Consider the following 22,134-nt stretch of genomic DNA (forward strand, 5'->3'; position numbering starts at 1 on the left):
GTCTCCTTCTGAGGGATCCTGACTCAGCATCAGCTGGCTGCATCCCTCTTGAAAGCCGTGCAGCATAAAGATAACAGGAAAATAGCTGGCTCCACGGACCAAAGCCAGACAGCCCCTCAAATGTGTCAACACCTACTCTCAGCTGCCTGAAGAGCTGGAATTAAAAGATTATACACAGTTACAACACTCATGGGATACTGAAGAAGGATGATTAGTTTCTAGTTCAAGGCTAACCTGAGCTACATAGGAAGAACATGACGGACAAAAGAAAAAAGAAAGAAGGAAGGACGGAGAAAGGGAGGGAGAGAAGGGAGGAAGGGAGGGAAGGAGGGAGAGAAAGAAAATGTCATGTTTTGGCTTTTAAAACTGCTTCTTATAAAATAATAACAATAAGATGGGCATTGGTGGTGCATGCCTTTAACCCCAGCACTCGGGAGGCAGAGGCAGGCAGATCTCTATGAGTTGGAGGCCAGCCTGATCTACAGAGCTAGTCCCAGGACAGGTTCCAAAGCTACACAGAGAGACAAACAAAATGATAACAATATCTGCCAGCACAGAGAGGCTTAGGAACCAGTGGTAGTCACTCAGCAAGGGAATCAGGGCCTGGGGAGATGGGTTGGGGTGACTGTTGAATGTGTTAGGACCTAGCAAGAAAGCTTCCTGGCTTCCATGGCTGGACAAATATAAGGCTGACAAGAACGTTTCAGAGCCAGCCAGCCAGAGAGCAGCTAGGAGCAGGACAGAGCCAGCCAGCCAGAGAACAACCAGAGCAGGGCAGCTATGTACATGTTAGAGATGATGTTTTTCTTCGACTTCGAGTTCTGAGACCTTTGGCCCAGTTTTTCCGAAGCTGGCAGAGGCCTCGATAAGCTAGGGCGGGGCTTCCCAAGGCTGGAGTCCCAGAGACTTATAAAGCCCAGCCCACAACTGCTGGGCATCTCTCCCAAGGCCTGTGGACAGCTGGCTTTCTGCAGATACCCTAGAGATGCAGCGGCTTTTGGCTCCAGCAAGGAGGGTCTTGCAAGTGAAGAGAGTGATGCAGGAAGCTTCGCTCACACCTGCTCACCCGCTCTCAGCAGCCCAGCAGAGGTGAGTCACCTGCTCTGAGGGTCTATAGAGGTCACTCTCAGACAAGCACCACGGGGGACCAATAAAGACCAGGCAGGGGACTTCACTAGAATCCCAGGCAAAAGCTGGCGAGGCTCGCACTCAGCCACCAACACACAAGTTAGCTTCAAAGGGGGCCCTGCTGCCTCATTTCTAGACAGTGCCAGTCCGCTGTTAAGTTGGAGAGGCCTACATCTCGCATGCCCACTGTTTAGGAAAAGCAGCATCTTCTCGTCTCCCCTGAGCTACAGGCGGCAGCAGAACTCAGTATCCTGAAGCTGCAATCTTAGTTCAACTGCTCACTTTAGCTCAGTGCAGCAAGACCTAGAATGGACCAAAAAGAGGAAGCTGTGTTTCTCTGTGCCTCAGTTTTATGAGATGAAATATAGAAGTTGCGGGGGCGAGGGGTACATGTGCCTGTGCAAGAAGAAACACATGCCTCAGTTCTTTGTAAACACCCTTTAGTCTGGTCCAAGTGCTGTGGTTGCCCAGAACTAACAGGATACAGCTGTGCTCCGTGCCTTATTTACTCCTTTGCTCGCCCGCCCACTGAGGTCATAGTCCCAAGGGTTCCTTTCCACTTATACCCACGGATGCTGAATATTTAGGGGGAAAGCCACTTTGCTCTTGTGTCTCCCCTTGCCTGCTCCCCAGGGAGCCTGGAATGGGGGGCAGTGCCCTTTACCTCTTTCTTTTCTTCATGACCCCACCATCACCTCCACTCTCCCACCCCTGGCAAAACCCCTGCATTTCAGTTGAATATTCCAGCTCAGAAGATTCTAGCTTGTCTCTGCATTTGTGAGGAAGTGGTGGACACGGTTTACTAATTTCAGGGCTGGACAGGGGTGACCATTCGCTGGTCCCACCCCCACACCCTTCTTTTTAAAAATCAAGACAGGGCCTCTCTATGTAGCCTTGACTGACCTAGAACTCACTATGTAGACCAGCTGGCCTTGAACTCATACAGATACACCTGCCTGTGCCTCCAGAGCACTGGGATTATAGGTCTGTGCCACGATGCCTGGCACAAACTTTCCCTAAGCCACTGTGGGCCACTACCCAAACCTCCATCCTCACTGATGCACTGTGGTTTCTTTGGGTCACGATCTGGAACTCTTACATGTCCCTTCTGGCACCCTTGTGGTTAGCCCAAGTGCTCACTGCCTGAACTACTCAAGTTCTTTATAGGTCACCTTCGCTCTAGAGGGCCCCTCTAATCCAACCCACAGCAGCTTTAAATCCACCCCAGGAGAACTGCCCTGACATCAAACACCTGGCTCTCAGCTATATTCTCTGCCTCCTAGCCTGCTCACCCCCCCCACCGTGATCACTACCCCTTCACCCTTGAAAATAGTGATCTGTCTATCAAGACTGACCTTAGGGGCTGGTAGGATGGCTCAATAGGTAAAGATGCCAAAGCTGAGGACTTAAGTTCAGTCCCCAGAATGCACTCAGTAGGAGAGGACAGACTCCTGAGATTTGTCTTCTGACCCCCACACATGTGCTGTGCCCCTGCCCCAACATTTAAAAAAAAATGTAAACAAGAAAACAAGGCTGACCTCGAAGTTAGCCCCGGCATGAAGCTCTCCTTATTTTCCTTACTCAGAGAGTCTCTGTTTCCCTTGCACTACACCATTTTGCCCGTATCTCTTCATGGTCCTCATCCCCCTCCAGTCTTGGCAGCTGGGCTACAGATATGCTCATCTCCTTCCTCATGCCGATTAAGGATTTTGAAAGTCCTGCCCTCTTCTCTGTGTAACGCTTTCATACAACAGCTCCCTTCTCCTCATGGTGCAGAGAACAAGACAGTTAGCTGTGAAGCCACAAGGGAACGGGCAGGATGGAGTGAATTAGAGCTTGGTGCAAATCCTTGAGCTAAGCAGCAAGAACAAGTTACTTTAAGTGAAATGCAATGGCCATCGCTTGGAGGAAGTATGGGACAAGAAAGGAACTCTTTAACCAAGTGCCTGGTGCTTCTGGAAGCCTTTGTGCGGCCCTTTTATCTCCAAGGCTCTGAAATCCACGACCAGAAAAGTCTCTACCAAGATAATAAGGAGAGTCCCTGCCTCCTTATTATGAGGGAGGGAGTCGGACCAGAGAGGCAGATAGAGACACGAACCTGAAGGGAAAGCAGCCAAGCTGGCAGCTCCAAACACTGGCTAACCATTAGCTCTTGGTCCTGGGGATGCTCCCCCATAAATATTTGAAAGTTCAAACTCCAGTTATTTGGAGAGCACCAAATAAATACGTTAGCTCCCTCCCTCTCCCGGCAGAGGCCAACGAGACGAATTGCTCTGCTCCAGTGTCTTGTGGCGATGCTCTTTTGTCTCATGGGGTCCTTAAAAGTGACCCTCCTGGTGAGAACATTTGGGGACCCCAGAGGATCAGGTAGGGAGAAGCACTCAGTATGAGGCAGATCCCCTGCGGTACAGAGAAAGCTTTGTAAGCCAGGTGTCCAGGGCAACAACTAGACAGTATTTCTAGAACAAGAAAGGCTGAGGCACTACTTTGGTAGTGTTTATAGCAAAGAAGGGCACTGGCTTCAGACCCTGAGCACCTGTAGGAGGGGAGCCTTGCAGCTGGGAAGAGAAACTGCTCACTTTCACCAGAAGAGGGATACAGGAAAGAAAGAAATTCTTTCTTTCCCCTTCTACTGACTGCCATTCTCTCTGGTCTCCATTTAGAATTCCACTGTTGGTCCTCTGTGCTCCCACCACGGGTTGGCCTGCTCCACTACAGAAGGGGCTATAAAAAGCCTGCCGCCCTGTGGGCACAAAGGGTGTCTGTCTTGTTCTACGGTGAGTCAGCTCTGCGTGGGGAACGTCTGATAAATATTGAAAAGTCTCAATCAGAAGAAAACAGACAGAATGAAAGACAGGGAAATTTTCCTTTAAAAGAAAGGAAAGGACCTGGGCACATTGGTGCACATTTGCAATGTCAGCACTCAGGAGGCTGAGGCAGGAAGATCAAGAGTTCAAGGCCAGCTTGGACTACATAGTGAGACTTGGTCTCAAAACAAAACAAACATAGCAACAAGTGGGGAAAGGATCCATTTTTTCATGTATGGTAACAAGAGAGTGGAGGTTTCTAGATTATTCTCTCTAAGGGCTTATAGCACATGTGGAAATAAAACATCAGGATCATAACAGCTCAAAGCGACCAAGTAGTAACAGAGCTGACCTATTGGAAGGGTTTGCACTATTTTGGAGATAGTGGGGTGCACTTTATTTTTAATAGACACACAATAACTGTCCATACTTATGGGTATATTGTGACATTTAAGTGTACACACACACACACACACACACACACTGACCTGATCAGAGCAATCGGCTTATTTATCGTTATAGACTTTTACCATCTCTTTGTGTTTTGAGCATTCAAAATCTTCCCTACCTTCTTCTTTGAAATACCCAATTAACTGTTGTCAATCATAATGATCCTGCTGTGTCATAGGACATTGAGAGTTCCTTCTGGGGCTGGAGAGATGGTTCAGTGGTTAAGAGCACTGGCTACTCTTCCAGAGGACGCAGGTTCAATTCCCAGCATCTATACGGCAACTCACAACTCTCTGTAACTCCAGTTCCATAGAATCCGACACCCTCATACAGATATACATGCTTGCAAAACACCAATGCATGGCAAATAAAAATAATTAAATAATTAAAAAAACCCAGAACATCACTTCTGGCTGAGGATGTGTTTTAATGTGTTTGCCTCAAATGTCCTGTGTTTACGTCCCAGCACCATGGAATAAAACAAAACAAAAATTGAAGCGTATTTCTCCCATGCAGCTGTACCCCTGCACACAGCAGCTGTCCTCTTCCCTTTCCCTCTTTTTCCTTGCCCTGCCCGAGGCTCTTGCATTACTATTCCAGTCTCTACTGCTTTGAGGTCAATGCCTCAGCTAGCACCTGTGAGCAAGAACATGCCATCTTTGACTTTCTGTGCATAATATATGTTCCATCTGTGTTGCTGCAGTGACAGAATTCAATCTTCGTGGCTAAATCATATTCCAGCATACATACATGTCACAGTTTGTCTACACATTCATCTGTCAGTGAGCAGCACAAAGGATTATCTATTGTGATTCTTGTAAATAGTTCTGCAATAAGTGTGCAAGTGTTTATTATGTGTGACCATGAGTGATGTGTGTTCAGTTCCCTTGGGTATGTGCCCAGTATTGAGGTTCATGGATCCTATGATAGTTCTCTTCTGGTTTTTGGTGCTACAACTGTATGGTTTCCATGTGGCTGTATCAATTCACACTCCTATCATCTCTGTATGAGAGGTTTTTCTTTTTAAAAAGTTGTATGCGAGTGTGAGCCCATGTGTGAGCTTGTGTGCCACGGTACACGTGTGGATGTCAGAGGACAACTTGCAGGAGTCTTTCCTTCTGCCATGTGGGTTACTGAGATTGAACACAGGTCTGTCTTCTGGGGTAAAGCACCTTTTCCCATGGGGCCATCTCGCCAGCCCTGAAAACTTCCTTTTTCAGCAGCTTCATGGCATGTGGTATTTATTTACTTATAATGTCATCCTAACTATGGTGAAGCTTCATTTTGGACCTTTGCTCTGCACCTCCTTGCAGATGTGTGATGTGTTGCGTATTTGTATCTGTTCTCTGTACGTCCTCTCTTGAAAAATGTTGATTCAGGTGTTGGCCTATTTAAAAACAGAACTATTTGGATTTTTGTTGTCAAGTTGTTTCAGTCCCTGATATATTCTGTGAGTTGTGCCCTTCAAATGAACAGATTGCAAGAATTCTCTCCCACAGGAGGCTGCCTCTTTAGTCTCATATCAATCCTTTTGCTATTCAGAAGTATCTTCAGCTTTAAATAATCCTATTTGCCTTACTTTTGGGGGGGTTCTTAAAAAGTATTTGAAGGGCTAGCAAGATGGTTTGGCAGGTAAAGCTGATAAGTCCAATGACCTGAGTTCAAGTCCCAAACCCGACATTGTGGAAGGAAAGGACTGACACCTACAGTTGCCCTTTGATAATCACAATGGCACTCACATCCATACACATATAAGTCAATATGTAAATAAATAGGTAAATAAACATAAAATCAGGGAAACTGAGGTGGAGGATCATGAATTTGAGGTTGACCTAAGCAACCTGGTGATCCAGTCCAGGTGACATAGTGAAATCATGTCTCAAACAAATCAAAGCAAAACAGAATGAATCTTTGCCAACATTAACATGTGCTCTACATTTCCTTCTAGCAGAGTCATGATTTGAAGTCCTGCATTTGGGTCTTCCACCCTTTTTCAATTGATTTCGTATGGTGAAAGGCAGAGTATGGTTCTACTGTGTGTAGATATCTAGTTTTCTCAGCAGCACTCATCAAAAAGATTCATTTCTTCAATGTGTGCTGTTGATGCCTTCACAAAAAAATAATCCGGCTATGAAAGTGTGAGTTTATTCATTCTGAGTTCTTTGCTCTGCTGATTTATGTGTTGGTTTTTATTTCAGAGAATAGATCTAATTATTGTTAGACAATGACCATCTTCATATCTTTCTAAAGACTTTATTTACAATCAATCTTATCTGACAAGAGCATAGGTACTCTTGTTTGCTTTGGGGTTCTTATGTATCTTTTTCCATTCTGTCACTACTGGTTTTTGTGTGTCTTCAGTGGTGAAGTGAATTTATTTTAAAAGTGTATCATGGAACTTGGCTGTAGTCCATTCAGCCAGTCTTTTAGCTGGGAGATTGAATACAAGTGTCTTTCTATTACATGTCTTGCTGGTCATTTGTATGATCTGTGTTCCTTCCTTTTCTTGTTCATCACTGTGGTTGGTGGCTTTCTTCTATTCTGATAGGTTTCTCTTTCTCCTCTTTTGTGTATCTGCTCTACTATTGAATTCTATATTTCCACAGTCTTCATAGTGTAGTTATATTTTTGTCCCCCCATGTGTAAAAATACCATAAGCATTCTTTTAGAAGTTATTTGTCAGTGATGAATTCCCTGCTCTTTTTTTTTTTTTTTTTTTTTTTTTTTTTTTTTTTTTATCTTGGAAAGACTTTATTCCTTCTTCATCTCTGAAGGATAGTTTTTCTGGGTATAATATTCTTGGTTGGCAATTCTTTTCTTTCAGAACTCTGAATATATCACCCCATTCTCTACTGTCCTACAAGGTTTCTGCTGAGAAATCTGCTGTTGGTCTAATAAATATTTCCTTATATACAACTTGAGTTATTTCATTTGTTGTTTTTGGAATTTCTATCTTATATTTTTTCCATTTATTTATTTACAGTGTGTATGTATATGGATGTGTCTGTGCCAAACTTCAAATACTTCCTTAAAAATCATTATTTTGAATTCTTTTTTCAGGCAATCACTTATTTCCTTTCCTTTGGTGGTGGTGGTGGTGGTGTGTGTGTATGTGTGTGTGTGTTTTCTGTGGCTAGAGTGTTTCTTTGGAGGTGTCATGTTACCTTGTTTTTCATGTGTTTAGTCACCCTCCATTGATATTTGTGCATTTGGATGGGGTCAGTTTTCTCTGTCTCTCAATTTTATTGACTGGCTTTTACAGTAAAAGTCTTTGTACTGATGATTTGTCACACAGTATTGATTGTATAGACTGCATTGGGTTGGTACTCCAGTGTAGATCTGTAGATAAACACTGTCATCAGTGTTGGTGATGCTTGTCTTAGTGATATAGGCTACAGGATTTGTGGAATTATGCTAAAATATTCATGCATTTTTTTTTTAGGCAAGGCAAGATTGCTACTGGTTCTTGGAAAAGTGTTTTGAGGGTATGAAGTACCTTTAAATTTCTGCAGATGATATGGGAATAGGGTCACCCCATGGGCCTAGGTAGGAATGGGACAGCATTCTCATCAGTAGAGCAGGATGATAGTGGTGTCTGAAGCTTTCATGAGGGCTGAGCTATGAGCAAGTATAGATGTGATACCACAAATGATAGAAGGTCATGGATGACATTGGGCTCAGAACAGGCTGTTAATCTGCCTCTCAGAGACTCAGTGGGGTGACCTTCTAAGGTAGACATATCCACTAATTCTTGAGGGCTGCAGAAGGATGTTCATGGCCACTTAGAATCTCAGCGATGACTTCTGTGAATTAAGATACTCAAGAATATGGGGTTGGAGAGATAGCTCAGTGGTTTAGAGCACTGACTGCTCTTCCAGAGGTCCTGAGTTCAATTCACAGTAATCACATGGTGGTTCACAAACATCTGTAATGAGATCTAGTATCCTCTTCTCTCCTACAGGCTGAACACTGCATACATAATAAATAAATCTTTGCTCCAAAGCTACAGAGAAACACTGTTTTGAAAAGTCAAAATAAATAAATAAATAATATTTTTAAAAAGAATACTCAAGAATAGAAACCTTTGTAGGCTTTGTGAGTCATGCTTACTATCTACTTTCCATGTGTTTCTTAGTCAGTAGAAAATGTGCCTCTGTAAGTTCATGTTGTTCAACATAGCCCGCCAAGGTACTTTCCAGGGGTGTGGGAAGGGAAACAGAGACACCTGTATATTTCATAGAAATGAATTGGCTACGCTTATAGAAGCAGTTCTCTGGTTGCTTCATAGACCCTAAGGTGGACAGAATCCCAAGATGGTCCTGTGGAGCAGGAGTCAAGTGGGAAGGGTATAACATGGGCTAGGCTCTTCTTTAGGGCAATTTGGTGGTGTGGTAAACAGGTAATTACCCAAACCTGGCTCCAGAATGGCAGAGGCTATAGACTCTCAGACAGCAAGAAGTCTGGTATGAGAGAGGACTCATCTTTTCTCTGCTAAGCAAAGCTCCTCTTGGTTAAGTGTTGATCTTGAAAGACGGGAGGGTAAATGCTAGTCTCTACTTTCTAAAGTCAATGTGTTTCCATGGTTCTGCAATGTTTTCTCCACACATCACTCCATGCAAACATGCTGGGGAAAAGCTATTGTTTTCCTTGTTACAGAGGGAAGAACACCAGACATGGCTCATGGACCATCTTCCTGACAACACCTTCTTAGTAGAAAAAGTAATTTATTTAGCATGTGATAAGCTGTGCCTATTGTAACCTCTAGGGTCATCACTAAAAAGCAGATGGGGAAAGGGGTAAAGGCTAATAAATATTTTTAAACTGGTAAATAATTGATAAGAATTCAGAAAAAGGGGAAATAAAAATGAAAGATATTATAAGCAAATAAAATCAGATAGATGATAAATTTCATCCCAATTTTATCAGTAATTATAATAAATATAAACAGACTAAATACTCCAATTAAAATACCCCTATTGTAAGGCTTATTAAAAAATTCAAAGGTTCATGAAATTTATAAAAGATAGTTGTTGCCAGATGTGATAGTGCATACCAGCTCTGTAAGCCAGTATTCTGTGGCTGTAAAGATACCATCAAGATACCATGTCCACAGCAATTCTTACCGAAAAAGCACTTAATTGTCACAGCAGGGAGCATGGCAGCATACATGCAGATGTGGTGTTGGTGAAGTAGCTGAGCATTTTGTATTTGGATCTGAAGGTATTAGGAAGATCGAGAAACCCTGGGACTGGCTTGGCTTGACCTTTTGAAACCTCAAACCCCACCCCCAGTAACACACTTCCTCCAACAAGGCCCTCTCAAATAGTGCCACTCCCTAATGCCCAAGTATTCAAATATATGAGCCTACGGGTGCCCTTCATATTCAAACCACCACCCCTGGGATCCCAGTACTTAGGAGGTAGAGTCAGGAGAATCCAGAATTCAAAGCTAGCCTGCCTGGGGTAAAATGACAGATCCTGACTCACAAAACCAAAATCCAAAAGACACGCACGGAAACAAAACAAAACAATTAGAAGTTAAAATAATAAATGGTTACTCTTCCTTTTGATATGACAGGATAGCCTAACAAAAGCCACGTAAGGGAGGGAGTATTTATTTCCATTCACAGTCCTGAGGTCCGGTTTACCATGGTGAGGAGGTCACAGTGACAGGAGCTTGAGACAGTCAGGAGTCAGAGGACACTGAGTGGTTACTCTCAGCTAGCTTCATCCTCTTTATACAGTCCAGGACAAAGCCCAGGGGAAAGTGCCCCAACCCTCCAGGGTGGGCCTTCCCATCTCAATTAAACCGTCTGAGATAGTCCCTCATAGGCAGGCCCGAAAGCTAACCTACTCTCAACGATGTGTCTGGTGTCTGGAGTCTTTTCTCCCAGGCAATTCCAGAGCCTAACAAATTGGTAATCTACACTAACATCACACTCTGAGAGTCTGGACAGAATAACTACCATTCAAAGAGTGATCACAGTACTAGCATAGCTGTGTTATTAGGAAAAGTAATGTGTTATAATGTATTAAAGGATAAAAGGGTCAAATCAACAGGTAAAACTACTAAATTTTCACCACTTGATAACACAGCTTCAAAAGATACTAAACCATAAATGAAATGATTGCCACAGTATTTTTTTTTTTTTTTTGAGGCAACTGTCAAAAGACCATTAGTGGATTTACGACTGTTATTTTTAACTGCAGGTTTTTTACGATCCCTCCTGCTCCCTTGGCCAAAACGGACACTTGGCCAAAAGATGTTGGCATCCTTGCCCTGGAGGTCTACTTCCCAGCCCAGTATGTGGACCAAACTGACCTGGAGAAGTTTAACAACGTGGAAGCAGGGAAGTACACAGTGGGCTTGGGCCAGACCCGTATGGGCTTCTGTTCGGTCCAGGAGGACATCAACTCGCTGTGTCTGACAGTGGTGCAGAGGCTGATGGAGCGCACAAAGCTGCCATGGGATGCTGTGGGCCGCCTAGAGGTGGGCACCGAGACCATCATTGACAAGTCCAAGGCTGTCAAGACAGTGCTCATGGAACTCTTCCAGGAGTCAGGCAATACTGACATTGAGGGCATAGACACCACCAACGCCTGCTACGGTGGCACTGCCTCCCTCTTCAATGCTGCCAACTGGATGGAGTCCAGCTACTGGGATGGTATGTATTTCTAGGACATTACAGACGTATGATTCTTAGAGTGGAGGCTGAACACCATGCTCTGCTCTCAGCTCTCCAGAGGGCTTTATACTGGGAAGGGAAAGGCAATTTATCTGCACAGCTGCTGCTATCGCCCAACAAAAACAGTGAGGATAGCCAGGTAGATGGGCACAGCTTTATGAAGTTGATCAGGTAATGTGTTCATGTAGCTATTCATTTATTCTGTGCAATATCCTGTGGTGTGAGTGCCACACCCGATCGATCATAGGTGAGAAGGTGAAATGTTTGGTGTCTTCACTGTTTTAGTTACTTGTCTTGCAGCTGTGACAAAACTCCTGACAAAGGCAACTTAAGGAAAGAAGGGTTTATTTTGGTTCATAGTCTGAAGGTGTAGTCTATTATGATGGGGGAATCATGGCGTCATGAGCTAGAGACAGCTGGTCACAGGGCATCCCCAGTCAGGAAGCAGAGTGACAGGAATGATTTTGTTCATCCCTCTTTGTCCCTTTTTGTTCAGCCCAGAACCCAAGCCTACAGGATGATGTCACACACTTTTAGAGTGGTTCTTCTATTTCAGTTAACCTAAATGAGAAAATCCCTCAGGACATGTCCAGAGGTTTGTTTTCATGGTGGTTATAAACCTCATCAAGGTGAGGTGGCATTAAGATTAAATACCACACTGATGCAATGAGTGTAGAGGCAAAACTCCAAACTAAGTCCAACATATCTCTCTGTGCTTAGTTCTCTTTATTGCCTCCTAAGTCTCTGAAACAAAGATATATGTACATAAGTTTCTATGGTAAGGGATGGACACTGGTCAAAATGGACTGAGAGAAGCCCAGAGTGGACCATGAACAGTGTCTTTCTCCTTCTCCAGGGCCTGCTCCTGAAATGTTAACATTGCTTTATGCCTTGCTTACATCTTTCCCCGGAGTTACATTGGTGGTCTACCATCTGTCAAGATGGCAAGGAAAAGTCCAAGGGAAAGAGTTAAATACCTAAGATCACTTCCATTGCTGTGAAGAGACAGAATAACCACAGCAACTCTTATGGAGAGAAAAAAAAAAAAAACATTTAATTGAGTCTGGCTCACAATTTCAGAGGTTTTAGTCTATTGTCATCATGTCAAGAAGCATGGCAGCATGCAGACAGACATGATGCTGCATGTAGCTGAGAGTTCTACATTCAAATCTGTAGACAGCAGAATAGAGACGCTGGGCCTGACTTGGACTTTGGAAGTATCAAAGCCCTCCCCAAAGACACACCTTCTTCAACAAGGCCACACCTCCTAATCCTCTCAAATAATGCCACTCCCCAGTGACTAAACATTCAAATACATGAGTCTATAGGAGCCATTCTTGTTCAATCAACACGTTAACCTCCTGGAGCCTCCAAGTTCTTGTTTACTTCTCTGCCTTTAGGGGCTGATGAAAAGATTGACTAATGGGAATGTGAGGGACCTTGGCTGTCTCTGTATTTACTGAGTTGGAAATTACACCAGAAAGCATTGAAAACCCACAGTGAATACTAATTATAAAATTAATTTTAAGACTAATGTTGCCATGGATCTTAGGGAATATAGTCCAGCATTCTTTGCTTTTAAGTAAAGAGCCGGGCTGCAGAGATGGCTGAATGGTTAAAGTACTTGCAGTGCAAGCATGAGTTTGGATCCCAAGTTAGAACAGGGTGGACACAAGCACGTGCACAGAAACACATAGATAAGAGACTAAACCGTAAAACATGAGGGGCTGACAAGACAACTCAGTAGGTAAAGGTGCTTGCTGTCAAGCCTGGTGATCTGAGTTAGATTCCCAGACCTCACGAGGTGGAAGGAGAGAACAAACTCTAACAAGTTGTCCTCTTGCTTCTTTTTTATTTGAATTTTATAAATGAAGGAAAATAGATTTTTGAAAAACTTTATGATAAAGAAGTTGGAATTAAAAAGACACACACTGAAATTAACCAAACTCAAAGGCTATTCAACTCAATGAACTTCTCTATGGTAGACACTATAGATTTTTATACTCTCACTGTTGAATGTATTTTTATGCACTTGCCCATCACCAAAACCAGAAAATCCATGACCTGCATTCAGTCCTTCCTCATCTGTTGTGGAATAACCTTTTTGTACACTGCAAAGCTGTGTCATTCTGATCGGTTTAATAAAAAGCTAACAGCCAATAGCTGGGCAGGATCTCGAGGCACAAAGAATGCTGGGAAGAAGTGTGGAATCTCAAGGAAACTGGAGGAAGCATGACATGTAGGAGATGTGGTAACAAGCCATGAGCCACGAGGCAGCATGTTAATTGATAGGTATGGGTTAATTTAAGTTATAAGAGCTAGTCAGAAACAAGCTTAAGTTATCAGCTGAACTTTCATAATTTATAATAAGTCTCCATGTGTTTATTTGGGAGCTGGCTGGTGGGACAGAGAAAGACTTACACTTATCCCTTAATACTTAGCCTTCCTTGTTCTGTATTCTGCTTGTTATTAATACCCACATGCACATTTTTTTGCACATATACAAATATTATTGACTGAATTCCACATCTAAGGGAAAAATGTAATTTTTTTCTGAAATTGCTTAATATTTTAAGTCCATCCATTTTCCTGAAAACTTTGTGATTTCATACTTATTTAAAGAAGAAAAATATTCTATTTTATATATGAAAATATTTGTTATCCACTCAGATGCTGAGAGCAATTAGGATGATACAATTCTTTGCTATAGTGACTGAACATGGGGTGAAGCTATCTCTGTGGTTGGGTACAGAGGTTTCTGGATATATGTCCAGGAGTGAAATAACTGGGTGATACGGTAGTTCTATCTCCACTTTTTGAGAAGTCTCCAAACTTATTTCCATGGCAGCTGGATTAATTTGAACACTCATGAAGATTGAATAAGCATTTCTTTGTCTCCACAACCTTTCCAGCATTCATTGATAAATTTATTGATGATGGCCATTATGACTGGGGTGCTAAGGTGGCATTTCAAAGCCATTTTAGCTCACATTTACCTGATAGTTAGGAGTATCAAACACTTTCAAAATAATTCTTGGTCACCTGTGTTTCTTTTGTATAGTTTTGGAAAGTGTGTTCAGTTCACTTGCCATTTGTTAACTGGGGGTTTTATTTCCTTGGTGTTTAATTTCTGCAATTCTTGATAAGTTCTTGATATTGGCCTACTGTCGGAATCATAGCTGCTAAAGATCTTTTTCCAGGCTGAGTGAATATTTTAGGTCATTTTTCTATTACACAGCTTGTCTTTTTTTTTTAAAGGAGACTTTTGTAATGAAAGAAAATAGCTTTTTGTTGGTTATAAGTATTGTAAATACTCTTCAGCTTGTCTTTTGACTTTGTCCCTGGAGGTTTGGCTTTTACAGTTAAATTTAAAGGTCTTTTCATAAATGACTTCTAAGTACTTTTCTATAGTTTCTGAAATATTCATATTGAGTGAAAAATAGATATATACAAAAATGTTATTTTTTTCTCCAATTACATGCATGTACACCAATTAAGGAAGTTTTAAGTGAATTTAGAAATGGGATTCTGGCAGGCACGGTGGCACAAACTTCTCATCAGCCACTTGCTGATGTAGGAGGACCTTGAGTTTGAGGCCAGCCTGGGCTGTGTAATGAGACCCTGTCTGAAGTATGCAAAAACAGGTATGGAGAATGGTTTAGCAATTGCGAGCACTTGTTCTTGCAGAAGACCTGGGTGCAGTTCCCAGTACCTACATGGTGGCTCACAACCACCTGTAACTACAGTTCTAGAGAATTCAGCCCCTTCTTCTGATCTGTGGTGCAGACATATGCATGTAGGCAAAGCATATATACATATAGGCTAAAATAAATAAATCTAAGCAATAAAGCTTAACCCCTCAAATAAATAAATAATTCTGGGGGAGGGGGTGGCATCAGAGGTATGGCTAATGACCTATGGGGCTACTGTGTCTATTCATTATTTACAGCTATGGGTGGAATTTGAAGCAGACACTGTTTGGGAAGCAGCTCTGCTCAGATTTGTTCCCCAGGAACTGTTGCATGGATCTGTAGAGAAGAGGAACAGATTCGGTCACCCCTCACCCTGGGCTCCCCAGCACCCAGGTCCTGCCCCTTGCCAGAGACATAGCTATGCATATAAACCACCCCCACCCCCTGCTCTATGAGGTCCTGGTACCCTTGGCGCCTTCCCAGCTCTGAGCTGCCATGCCTGGGGAGCCAAGATTCACGGGCACAGGCAGGTCCCTGTCACATGCTCTGCTGGTGATGAAAGATTGGGTGAGTTGGTTGGAGCAGTGGCTTTCATAGACTGCTGTTGTCAACTTCAGCTCTCCTGAGGTCCTTCACCAGAGCCCATGTAGTAGAGACCTGACTCTCACAGTTGTCCTCTGACACACATGTGTTGCACTGTCTTGTATGCATGCAAACATACATTCACTTAAAAATTACAGATGATTCCATCTGAGTGAGCATTCCATAGCTAGACTATAGGGACACAACATTGGATTTATATTTCAAATATAATTGGATCATGGGTTTCACTGGAGTTTATGTGTGCTATTTTATTATATTTCACTTTCGGTCTGGTTCCATCTATTTCCAATATATAAAGCTGTTCTCTGCACACAGCAGGCCCTCACTGTATTCTAGATTTGGCAGTGGTGTCATGAGTAACTCTCTGTCTTTGCAGGTCGCTACGCCCTGGTGGTCTGTGGTGATATTGCAGTCTACCCAGTGGGTAACGCCAGGCCCACAGGTGGCGCTGGGGCTGTGGCAATGCTGATTGGGCCCAAGGCCCCTCTAGTCCTGGAGCAAGGTTCGTAATAAACATTCCCAAGAGGCTGCATGCGGCCCAGTCACATTGTAGATCCTAATCTCAAACTGTCACACTCACTACTCAGGGCTGGGGGATAGGGGTGCTCACCTCTGAACGTCTGGCCTGGGGAGTAGCTGTTTAAGGGGAAGAGAGAAGCCACAATCTATGATTTCACCATGCACTGGGAGAACAATGCATGGCATGGGCCTGGCCAAAGCCGGTGAGGAACCCGCCATGGTGTAACTAACAGTGAAAGAATGAATCCAGACAGAAAGTGAGGCTTGGAGAATTCAGGCTTCTAGTCTAGGTTTCAGAAGCCCACAAAGGTGTGGAGAGGGAAATCTAAATCTTGCTTATTGAAACTCCTTTTGATTATGCCAGAGTGTTGAACAGGCTGACTCGGACATAGGTAACAGAACAAAGCCAGGAGTCTCATTTCACATGGTCCCTCCCATCCTGTGTGCTTGAGGTGGCCTGTGTGAGGCTGTCTCTAAAGCCTTCTGTGCCTTTCCAGGGCTGAGGGGGACCCACATGGAGAATGCATATGACTTCTACAAACCAAACTTGTCCTCGGAGTATCCGCTAGTGGACGGGAAGCTCTCCATCCAGTGCTACATGCGGGCTTTGGATCGATGCTATGCAGCCTACCGCAAGAAAATCCAGAATCAGTGGAAGCAAGGTATGCAGCCCGGAGGGCAGAAAGTGGGGGCTCTGCTGGTGTGGTCAAGAACCATGCTCTATCTTCCCTGCAGGGAATACTTAGCAATGATGTCTGTGGAACACATGAGAGAGAAAGACTTTGTAGTGGAGGGGATGAGAGAGCCTTACATGCATCTGCTGCAAGCAGGAACTATCTCTCTGGGAAGCCGGGCCCCATGGCACCCTTACAGCTGGGAGAGCGGATCCCAGTAGTTCATTGTCACGCCACCTCTCACCTTCACGGTTTCTTTTCTAGAGGGAAACAACAAGCCTTTCACCCTCGACGATGTGCAATACATGATCTTCCACACACCCTTTTGCAAGATGGTCCAGAAATCCCTGGCTCGGCTGATGTTCAATGACTTCCTGTCATCCAGCAGTGATGCACAGAACGATTTGTACAAGGGGCTGGAGGCCTTCAGGTGGGTCTTCTTTAAGTGGAGGTTTAGGCTTGTAGAGGGTGAGCTAGGAAGAGGCTCCCTCGTGCCTCGGATATATATAGACTTCCCTCCTATGAGAAGCAGATGGCAATACTCCAGCATAGCAGAAAGGATGCTAAGCTCTTCTTTCAATAGAAGGAAGGGATGGTGCTGGTCTGCATGGGCTCTCCATGTACTATGTGAGGAAAGGAAGGTAAAAAAGAAAGAATGAAAGCTAAGTAGGGCATGTGGCAAGATTTGATTTCTAGATTTCTAATGGACCATGAAAGTATCGGTAGATGAAACAACAAAGTGTGTGTAAATGTGGTTTCAGATGACAGGAATCTTACTTTGAGTTCTTCAGATGTTTAAGTATAGTAATAAAAAGCAAGCACGCAGGAGATTATTTTCTCCTGCCATATTCCCGGCCTTCTTCTCTTGTCACCTCTCCTGGGACATCTTGCTCTGCCTCGCAGGGGTCTAAAGCTGGAAGAAACCTACACCAACAAGGATGTAGACAAGGCTATTTTGAAGGCCTCCCTGGACATGTTCAACAAGAAAACCAAGGCCTCCCTTTACCTGTCCACGAACAATGGGAACATGTACACCTCGTCTCTCTATGGGTGCCTGGCCTCACTTCTCTCCCAGTGAGTACTGCCTCTTGCCCATCTGCTATGTCCCACTTATGAGCTGATAGGCCAAATAACTTTCATCCTTTTTCCCATTTAAACTTGGTTTGCTGAGATAGACTTCTACAGTAAAGGAAGAGAGAGAGGATGGATGGAAAGGTTACAACCAAAAGTGGTTGAGGGGCAGGGTTTGCTAGCTGGGTTGAACTTCTCCAGGGTGAACATTGGGGAATGTGCAAGATCTACTCAGAAATTAGAACTTGTGGCCATATTCTTATCTCACCTATTTAATATCTCTGTACTTAATATAGCATGGTGGATTGGAAGCTAGCTTTAGATCCCATAACTGGCTTCAAGACTACTTACTACTTACCTTGAAAAATAACTCCCCAAACCTGTAGGAGCCTTACTTTTCTTCATCTGTAAAATATCCATATAACAATGCCTGCTTTCCGCAGTTTCTATTCTTTGGTAATTTCATATACTATAAAATGTATTTAGATTATATCCACCCTCCATCACCCACTGCAGCTCCTCCTGGACCACCATTTAGCTATCTCTTTTTTATTTTATTTTTATATAACCCACTGAGTCTGATTAGTGCTTCCTATATAACATGGGCCTAGGGACAGTCATCAGAGCAGAAGCAACCAACCATGGGCCACCATCTTCCAACAGCTCCTCAGTTAAGGATGGGGCATCATAAGCCCTTTCTCTATCCATGCAGGAATTTTGATTGGCTTGACCTTATGCAGGCATCCAGAGCAGTGAGTTTGTGAGTGTGAAGGCCCTGACATGACCAGGAGATGCTATTTTGTAGCAGTCTAACCTGACTCTGGATCTTACAATCTTTCTTTTCCCTGTTCTGTGATTGCCCGAGTACCTCCCCGCCCCTTCTCTGATATAAATGTATTTGCATCAGTGCCACAGTGACACAAATGCTATTGGTGTAACCAACAGCTTTCTGGTTGGATTTAAGGTCAGCCCCATAGGAGGGGGCTAATGTCTGGTATTGAAAATCTGAAAATCGTCCCAGGAACCCATGGCTGGGTAGGTCATAGGCCCTAGAGGAGAACATACTATTACTTTGCTAAATAGACATAGTATCAAACTGCCTTCTAAATACCTATCTTTATGCTCACAGATTAGTACAGCTCTCACCCCTCATCAGAGAGGCTTCTTTTTGCAGGGAATGGTGATCAGTGGATATTAACAACTGGTCAAAGTACAGAGGATAATCAACTATGGAATGTTTTCTAGTTTTCATGAAAATTGCCTTTAAAAATTAAGGTGCCCAGAAAGTGCTCAATGGTTTTCCTGTTTTGTGGTGTTTATAATATATTGAATATTATATAATAAAGGAACATAGAGGTGAATTTGATCAAATTACTGATGAGGATGCTCAGAAAGCCAAGTCAGGAATGTGTGAAGGCAAGTGCCTGTAATCCCAGAGCTGTGGAGGTAGGGGGACTACAGAGTTCAAGGCCAGCCTGGCTACATAGGTACACAGGTACACAACACACACACCCTGAACCCTTAGAGTAGGTACATAGGTATACGACATACAGACACATGCACAAGCGCGTGCACGCACACATACACACTGAACTGTTGCAGTTAAGTTGGGAGACCTGAGGGTTTGTCCACTGGTTTAATCTGGCTACAGCGAGAAGCATCTGCCCTCACAGTCCCACCTTCCTGTTTGGGGCTGTGGCTGCTCTCCTTTTGGTCCCACACCTGGATTCCACCAAAGGTCCCTCTGAGCGGAGTGCACGGGCATGTCTCTAGTGCTCCATGTATCAGGCAGGCATAGTGAGATTGGAGTGACACACAGAAGCTTTGTGTGAAATGCATATTCAGTGCTGACGTGGGGTTTTCTTTCACCTGCAGCCACTCTGCCCAAGAATTGGCCGGCTCCAGGATTGGCGCTTTCTCCTATGGCTCAGGCTTAGCAGCGAGTTTCTTTTCACTGCGAGTGTCCAAGGATGCTTCTCCCGGTGAGTCTCATCTTGCAGCAGGTACTACCGAAACGGTGCCACCTGGTGAATGAAACCACCTAGTGTTTTGCCTTGGCTGAGGTTGCTGTCTCGACAGAGCTAAGTTGTTGCGATTAAGAGCAAAGAAAACTTCTGCATAAAGTTATACACGCCAGCACTTCCTCTATCGTAGCAATGGCAGACACAAGGAAACCTGGTAGACAAGGCAAGAGGTAATGGTGGTTTGGCTTGGCTGCCTAAAGAGAAGTTGTGGCCTTGAGATTGCGGGATGACTACTATGACCAAGACCAGGCATCTGAACATCTTGTGGGGTCACTCTACAGACCCTGGCCGCCTATCAGCACCAGTGACAACGACAACAGGAAGCTTTAACATTGCTTTTGCTTTCCAGGTTCCCCTCTGGAGGAGCTGGTGTCTAGTGTGTCAGATCTGCCCAAGCGTCTAGACTCCCGGAGGCGCATGACTCCTGAGGAATTCACAGAAATAATGAGCCAAAGAGAGCAATTCTACCACAAGGGTAAGAAAGGGGGCAGGAAGAGAAAGCAGTTCACCCCAGATTCCATGTCAGTACCTGGGAATGGAGGTTCATCCGACATCTAGGATGTAATGGGCCAGGGTCACAATTCCTATGAGATATGATTGAGAGATGTGCTTATGAGGCAAGAACTTGAGCAAGTGAGCCATCTTCACAGACCTTCTTTAATAGCCATGCAGACCTCAAGTACCAGACCCAAGATGGCAGCTCTCTGGTCCTTCCTTCTATATAGCATATTAAATGTGACTTACAGTCCCTGCACACCTGTGTCACTCTTTGTAAGTACTGTTTCTTTTTCTTTGTCCCACAGTGAACTTCTCACCACCTGGTGACACACGAAACCTCTTCCCAGGTACTTGGTATTTGGAACGAGTGGACGAGATGCATCGCCGAAAGTATGCCCGGCGTCCCGTCTAAAGGAGGCCAGTATGAGTATGCTTGAAGGCCTGGTGTCTTCCTCTGGGTAGCAGATTGAGTTCTGAGTCTATAATCATGTCAAAGAAGGCCATAGCTTAGGAAATGGTTGGGGGGGGGGGTTTACAAACTGTGAGCTCCAGAACATGGGTGGGAAGAGTCTCTGTCTTGGAAATTTGGCTGTGAAAGTCAGACCTCTGAGTATTTAAGTCTCCTAGAAGCTTGAGAGAAACTGAATCAGAACCCACAGGAGCAAACAGACAGCAGCAGGAACTTGGCAGCATATAGTTCCTACACAATGAGATGGGTGGTGACACCCATCAGGAGCTGAACTGGGAGACAATTCCTAAGGGAGCTGGGTGGTCTGAGTTCCTTGGCTGGAAGGAGCTTTGGGGGTGGGCAGCCGCAATGTGACAATCTCATGTCCCAAGATTCCTTGTGGGGAGAAACAGTGAAGCTTGGTAAATTAGTAAGGATGGATGTAGGGAGAGAAGTGGGTAGAAGATGTCTGGGGATCTGGGGAAATGGAAGGATTCTTTGTGGCATTTCTTTAAGGGAAATCTTTGGAGCTACAAGCTTGTGATTCATGATTGTAGCTGTCTGCTGTTTTCGTTGGCCCAATAGACAAGCAGAATGCAAGTGCAAGAAGCGATTTCTTTTTCAGCCCCCAAACCTCAATAGATTTGCCCTGCTTGTTGATTAAAAGCATGAGGAAGGTGAGAAGGTGTAACTGAGGAAAGGGAAGGAACAGAAGGAAAGATGTGACGCCCATACACTCTGGGGAGGTACAGGCAGTGCACTGGTCAGGACACTAACCACTGCCCCAATCAATGGGACAGTCACAGCTCCCTGGCCCCCTTTGTCAGGCTGCTCAAATTCTGGAGTCAAGATGTCAGGCCAAGAAGTGAGAGTTGATGGGCCAAGGACACAGGATGAGCATGAGAAGGTCCAGGTCAATAAGCGGGTTCACGGGACTTTCGTCCTAGCAAGAAACTTGCTTAAAATATGAGTCTGAGGAATAGGTGAGTGGCAAGGACGGGGCTGTTAAATCCACTGAGCCAGGTGAGTCATGAGATGCGGAGAAATTGTGGACTGGGCATGATGGCTCACACCTGTACTCACAGCATTTATAAAGGAAGCTGAGGCAGGAGAATCACATTTGAGGTCAGCCCGGGTTACATAGTGAGTTCCAGACAAGCCAGGAATTATCTGGAACAAATAAAAACAGAAAGGGGGGAGGGTTGCAAGACGATTTCCAATCCTAGCCCTTTCCTTCATAAGAGCCTTGACAGCATCATGGCACAGGGCTCCTGGGGTGTTCACACTGAGTCAAGAGCACCAAGGCAAGGCTGACATGGAGAACTGAAGTTGGTAGAGCAGTCCATGGAGCCACTGTCCCAGCCAACCCATCCCCATCTCTCATCACCATCAGAGCATGTGACAGGGACCTGCCTGTCCCCCAGTCTTGGCTCCTGTAGCACTGATTGATAGGCTCCCCAGGCATGGTGGCCATGGGAAGGCAGCAAGGGTACTGGGATCTCATGGAACAGGGGAGGGGGAGCTTATATGCATAG

General features: G+C 44.4%; 1 protein-coding gene across 1 annotated transcript; it reads left to right on the forward strand.

The window, feature by feature from the left end:
* The first annotated feature begins 772 nt into the window (after nucleotides 1–772).
* Nucleotides 773–20,603, forward strand: Hmgcs2 (3-hydroxy-3-methylglutaryl-CoA synthase 2). The gene is made up of 9 exons (XM_051198934.1): nucleotides 773–1,089; nucleotides 10,595–11,049; nucleotides 15,742–15,867; nucleotides 16,382–16,546; nucleotides 16,823–16,988; nucleotides 17,462–17,632; nucleotides 19,505–19,611; nucleotides 20,003–20,128; nucleotides 20,457–20,603. The coding sequence occupies exons 1-9, from the start codon at nucleotides 986–988 to the stop codon at nucleotides 20,561–20,563; spliced, it is 1,527 nt and encodes a 508-aa protein (XP_051054891.1). The 5' UTR covers nucleotides 773–985; the 3' UTR covers nucleotides 20,564–20,603.
* The last annotated feature ends 1,531 nt before the right edge of the window (nucleotides 20,604–22,134 follow it).

The sequence above is a fragment of the Phodopus roborovskii genome, unplaced genomic scaffold (assembly GCF_943737965.1).
Source record: "Phodopus roborovskii unplaced genomic scaffold, PHOROB, whole genome shotgun sequence".
Lineage (NCBI taxonomy): Eukaryota > Metazoa > Chordata > Mammalia > Rodentia > Cricetidae > Phodopus > Phodopus roborovskii.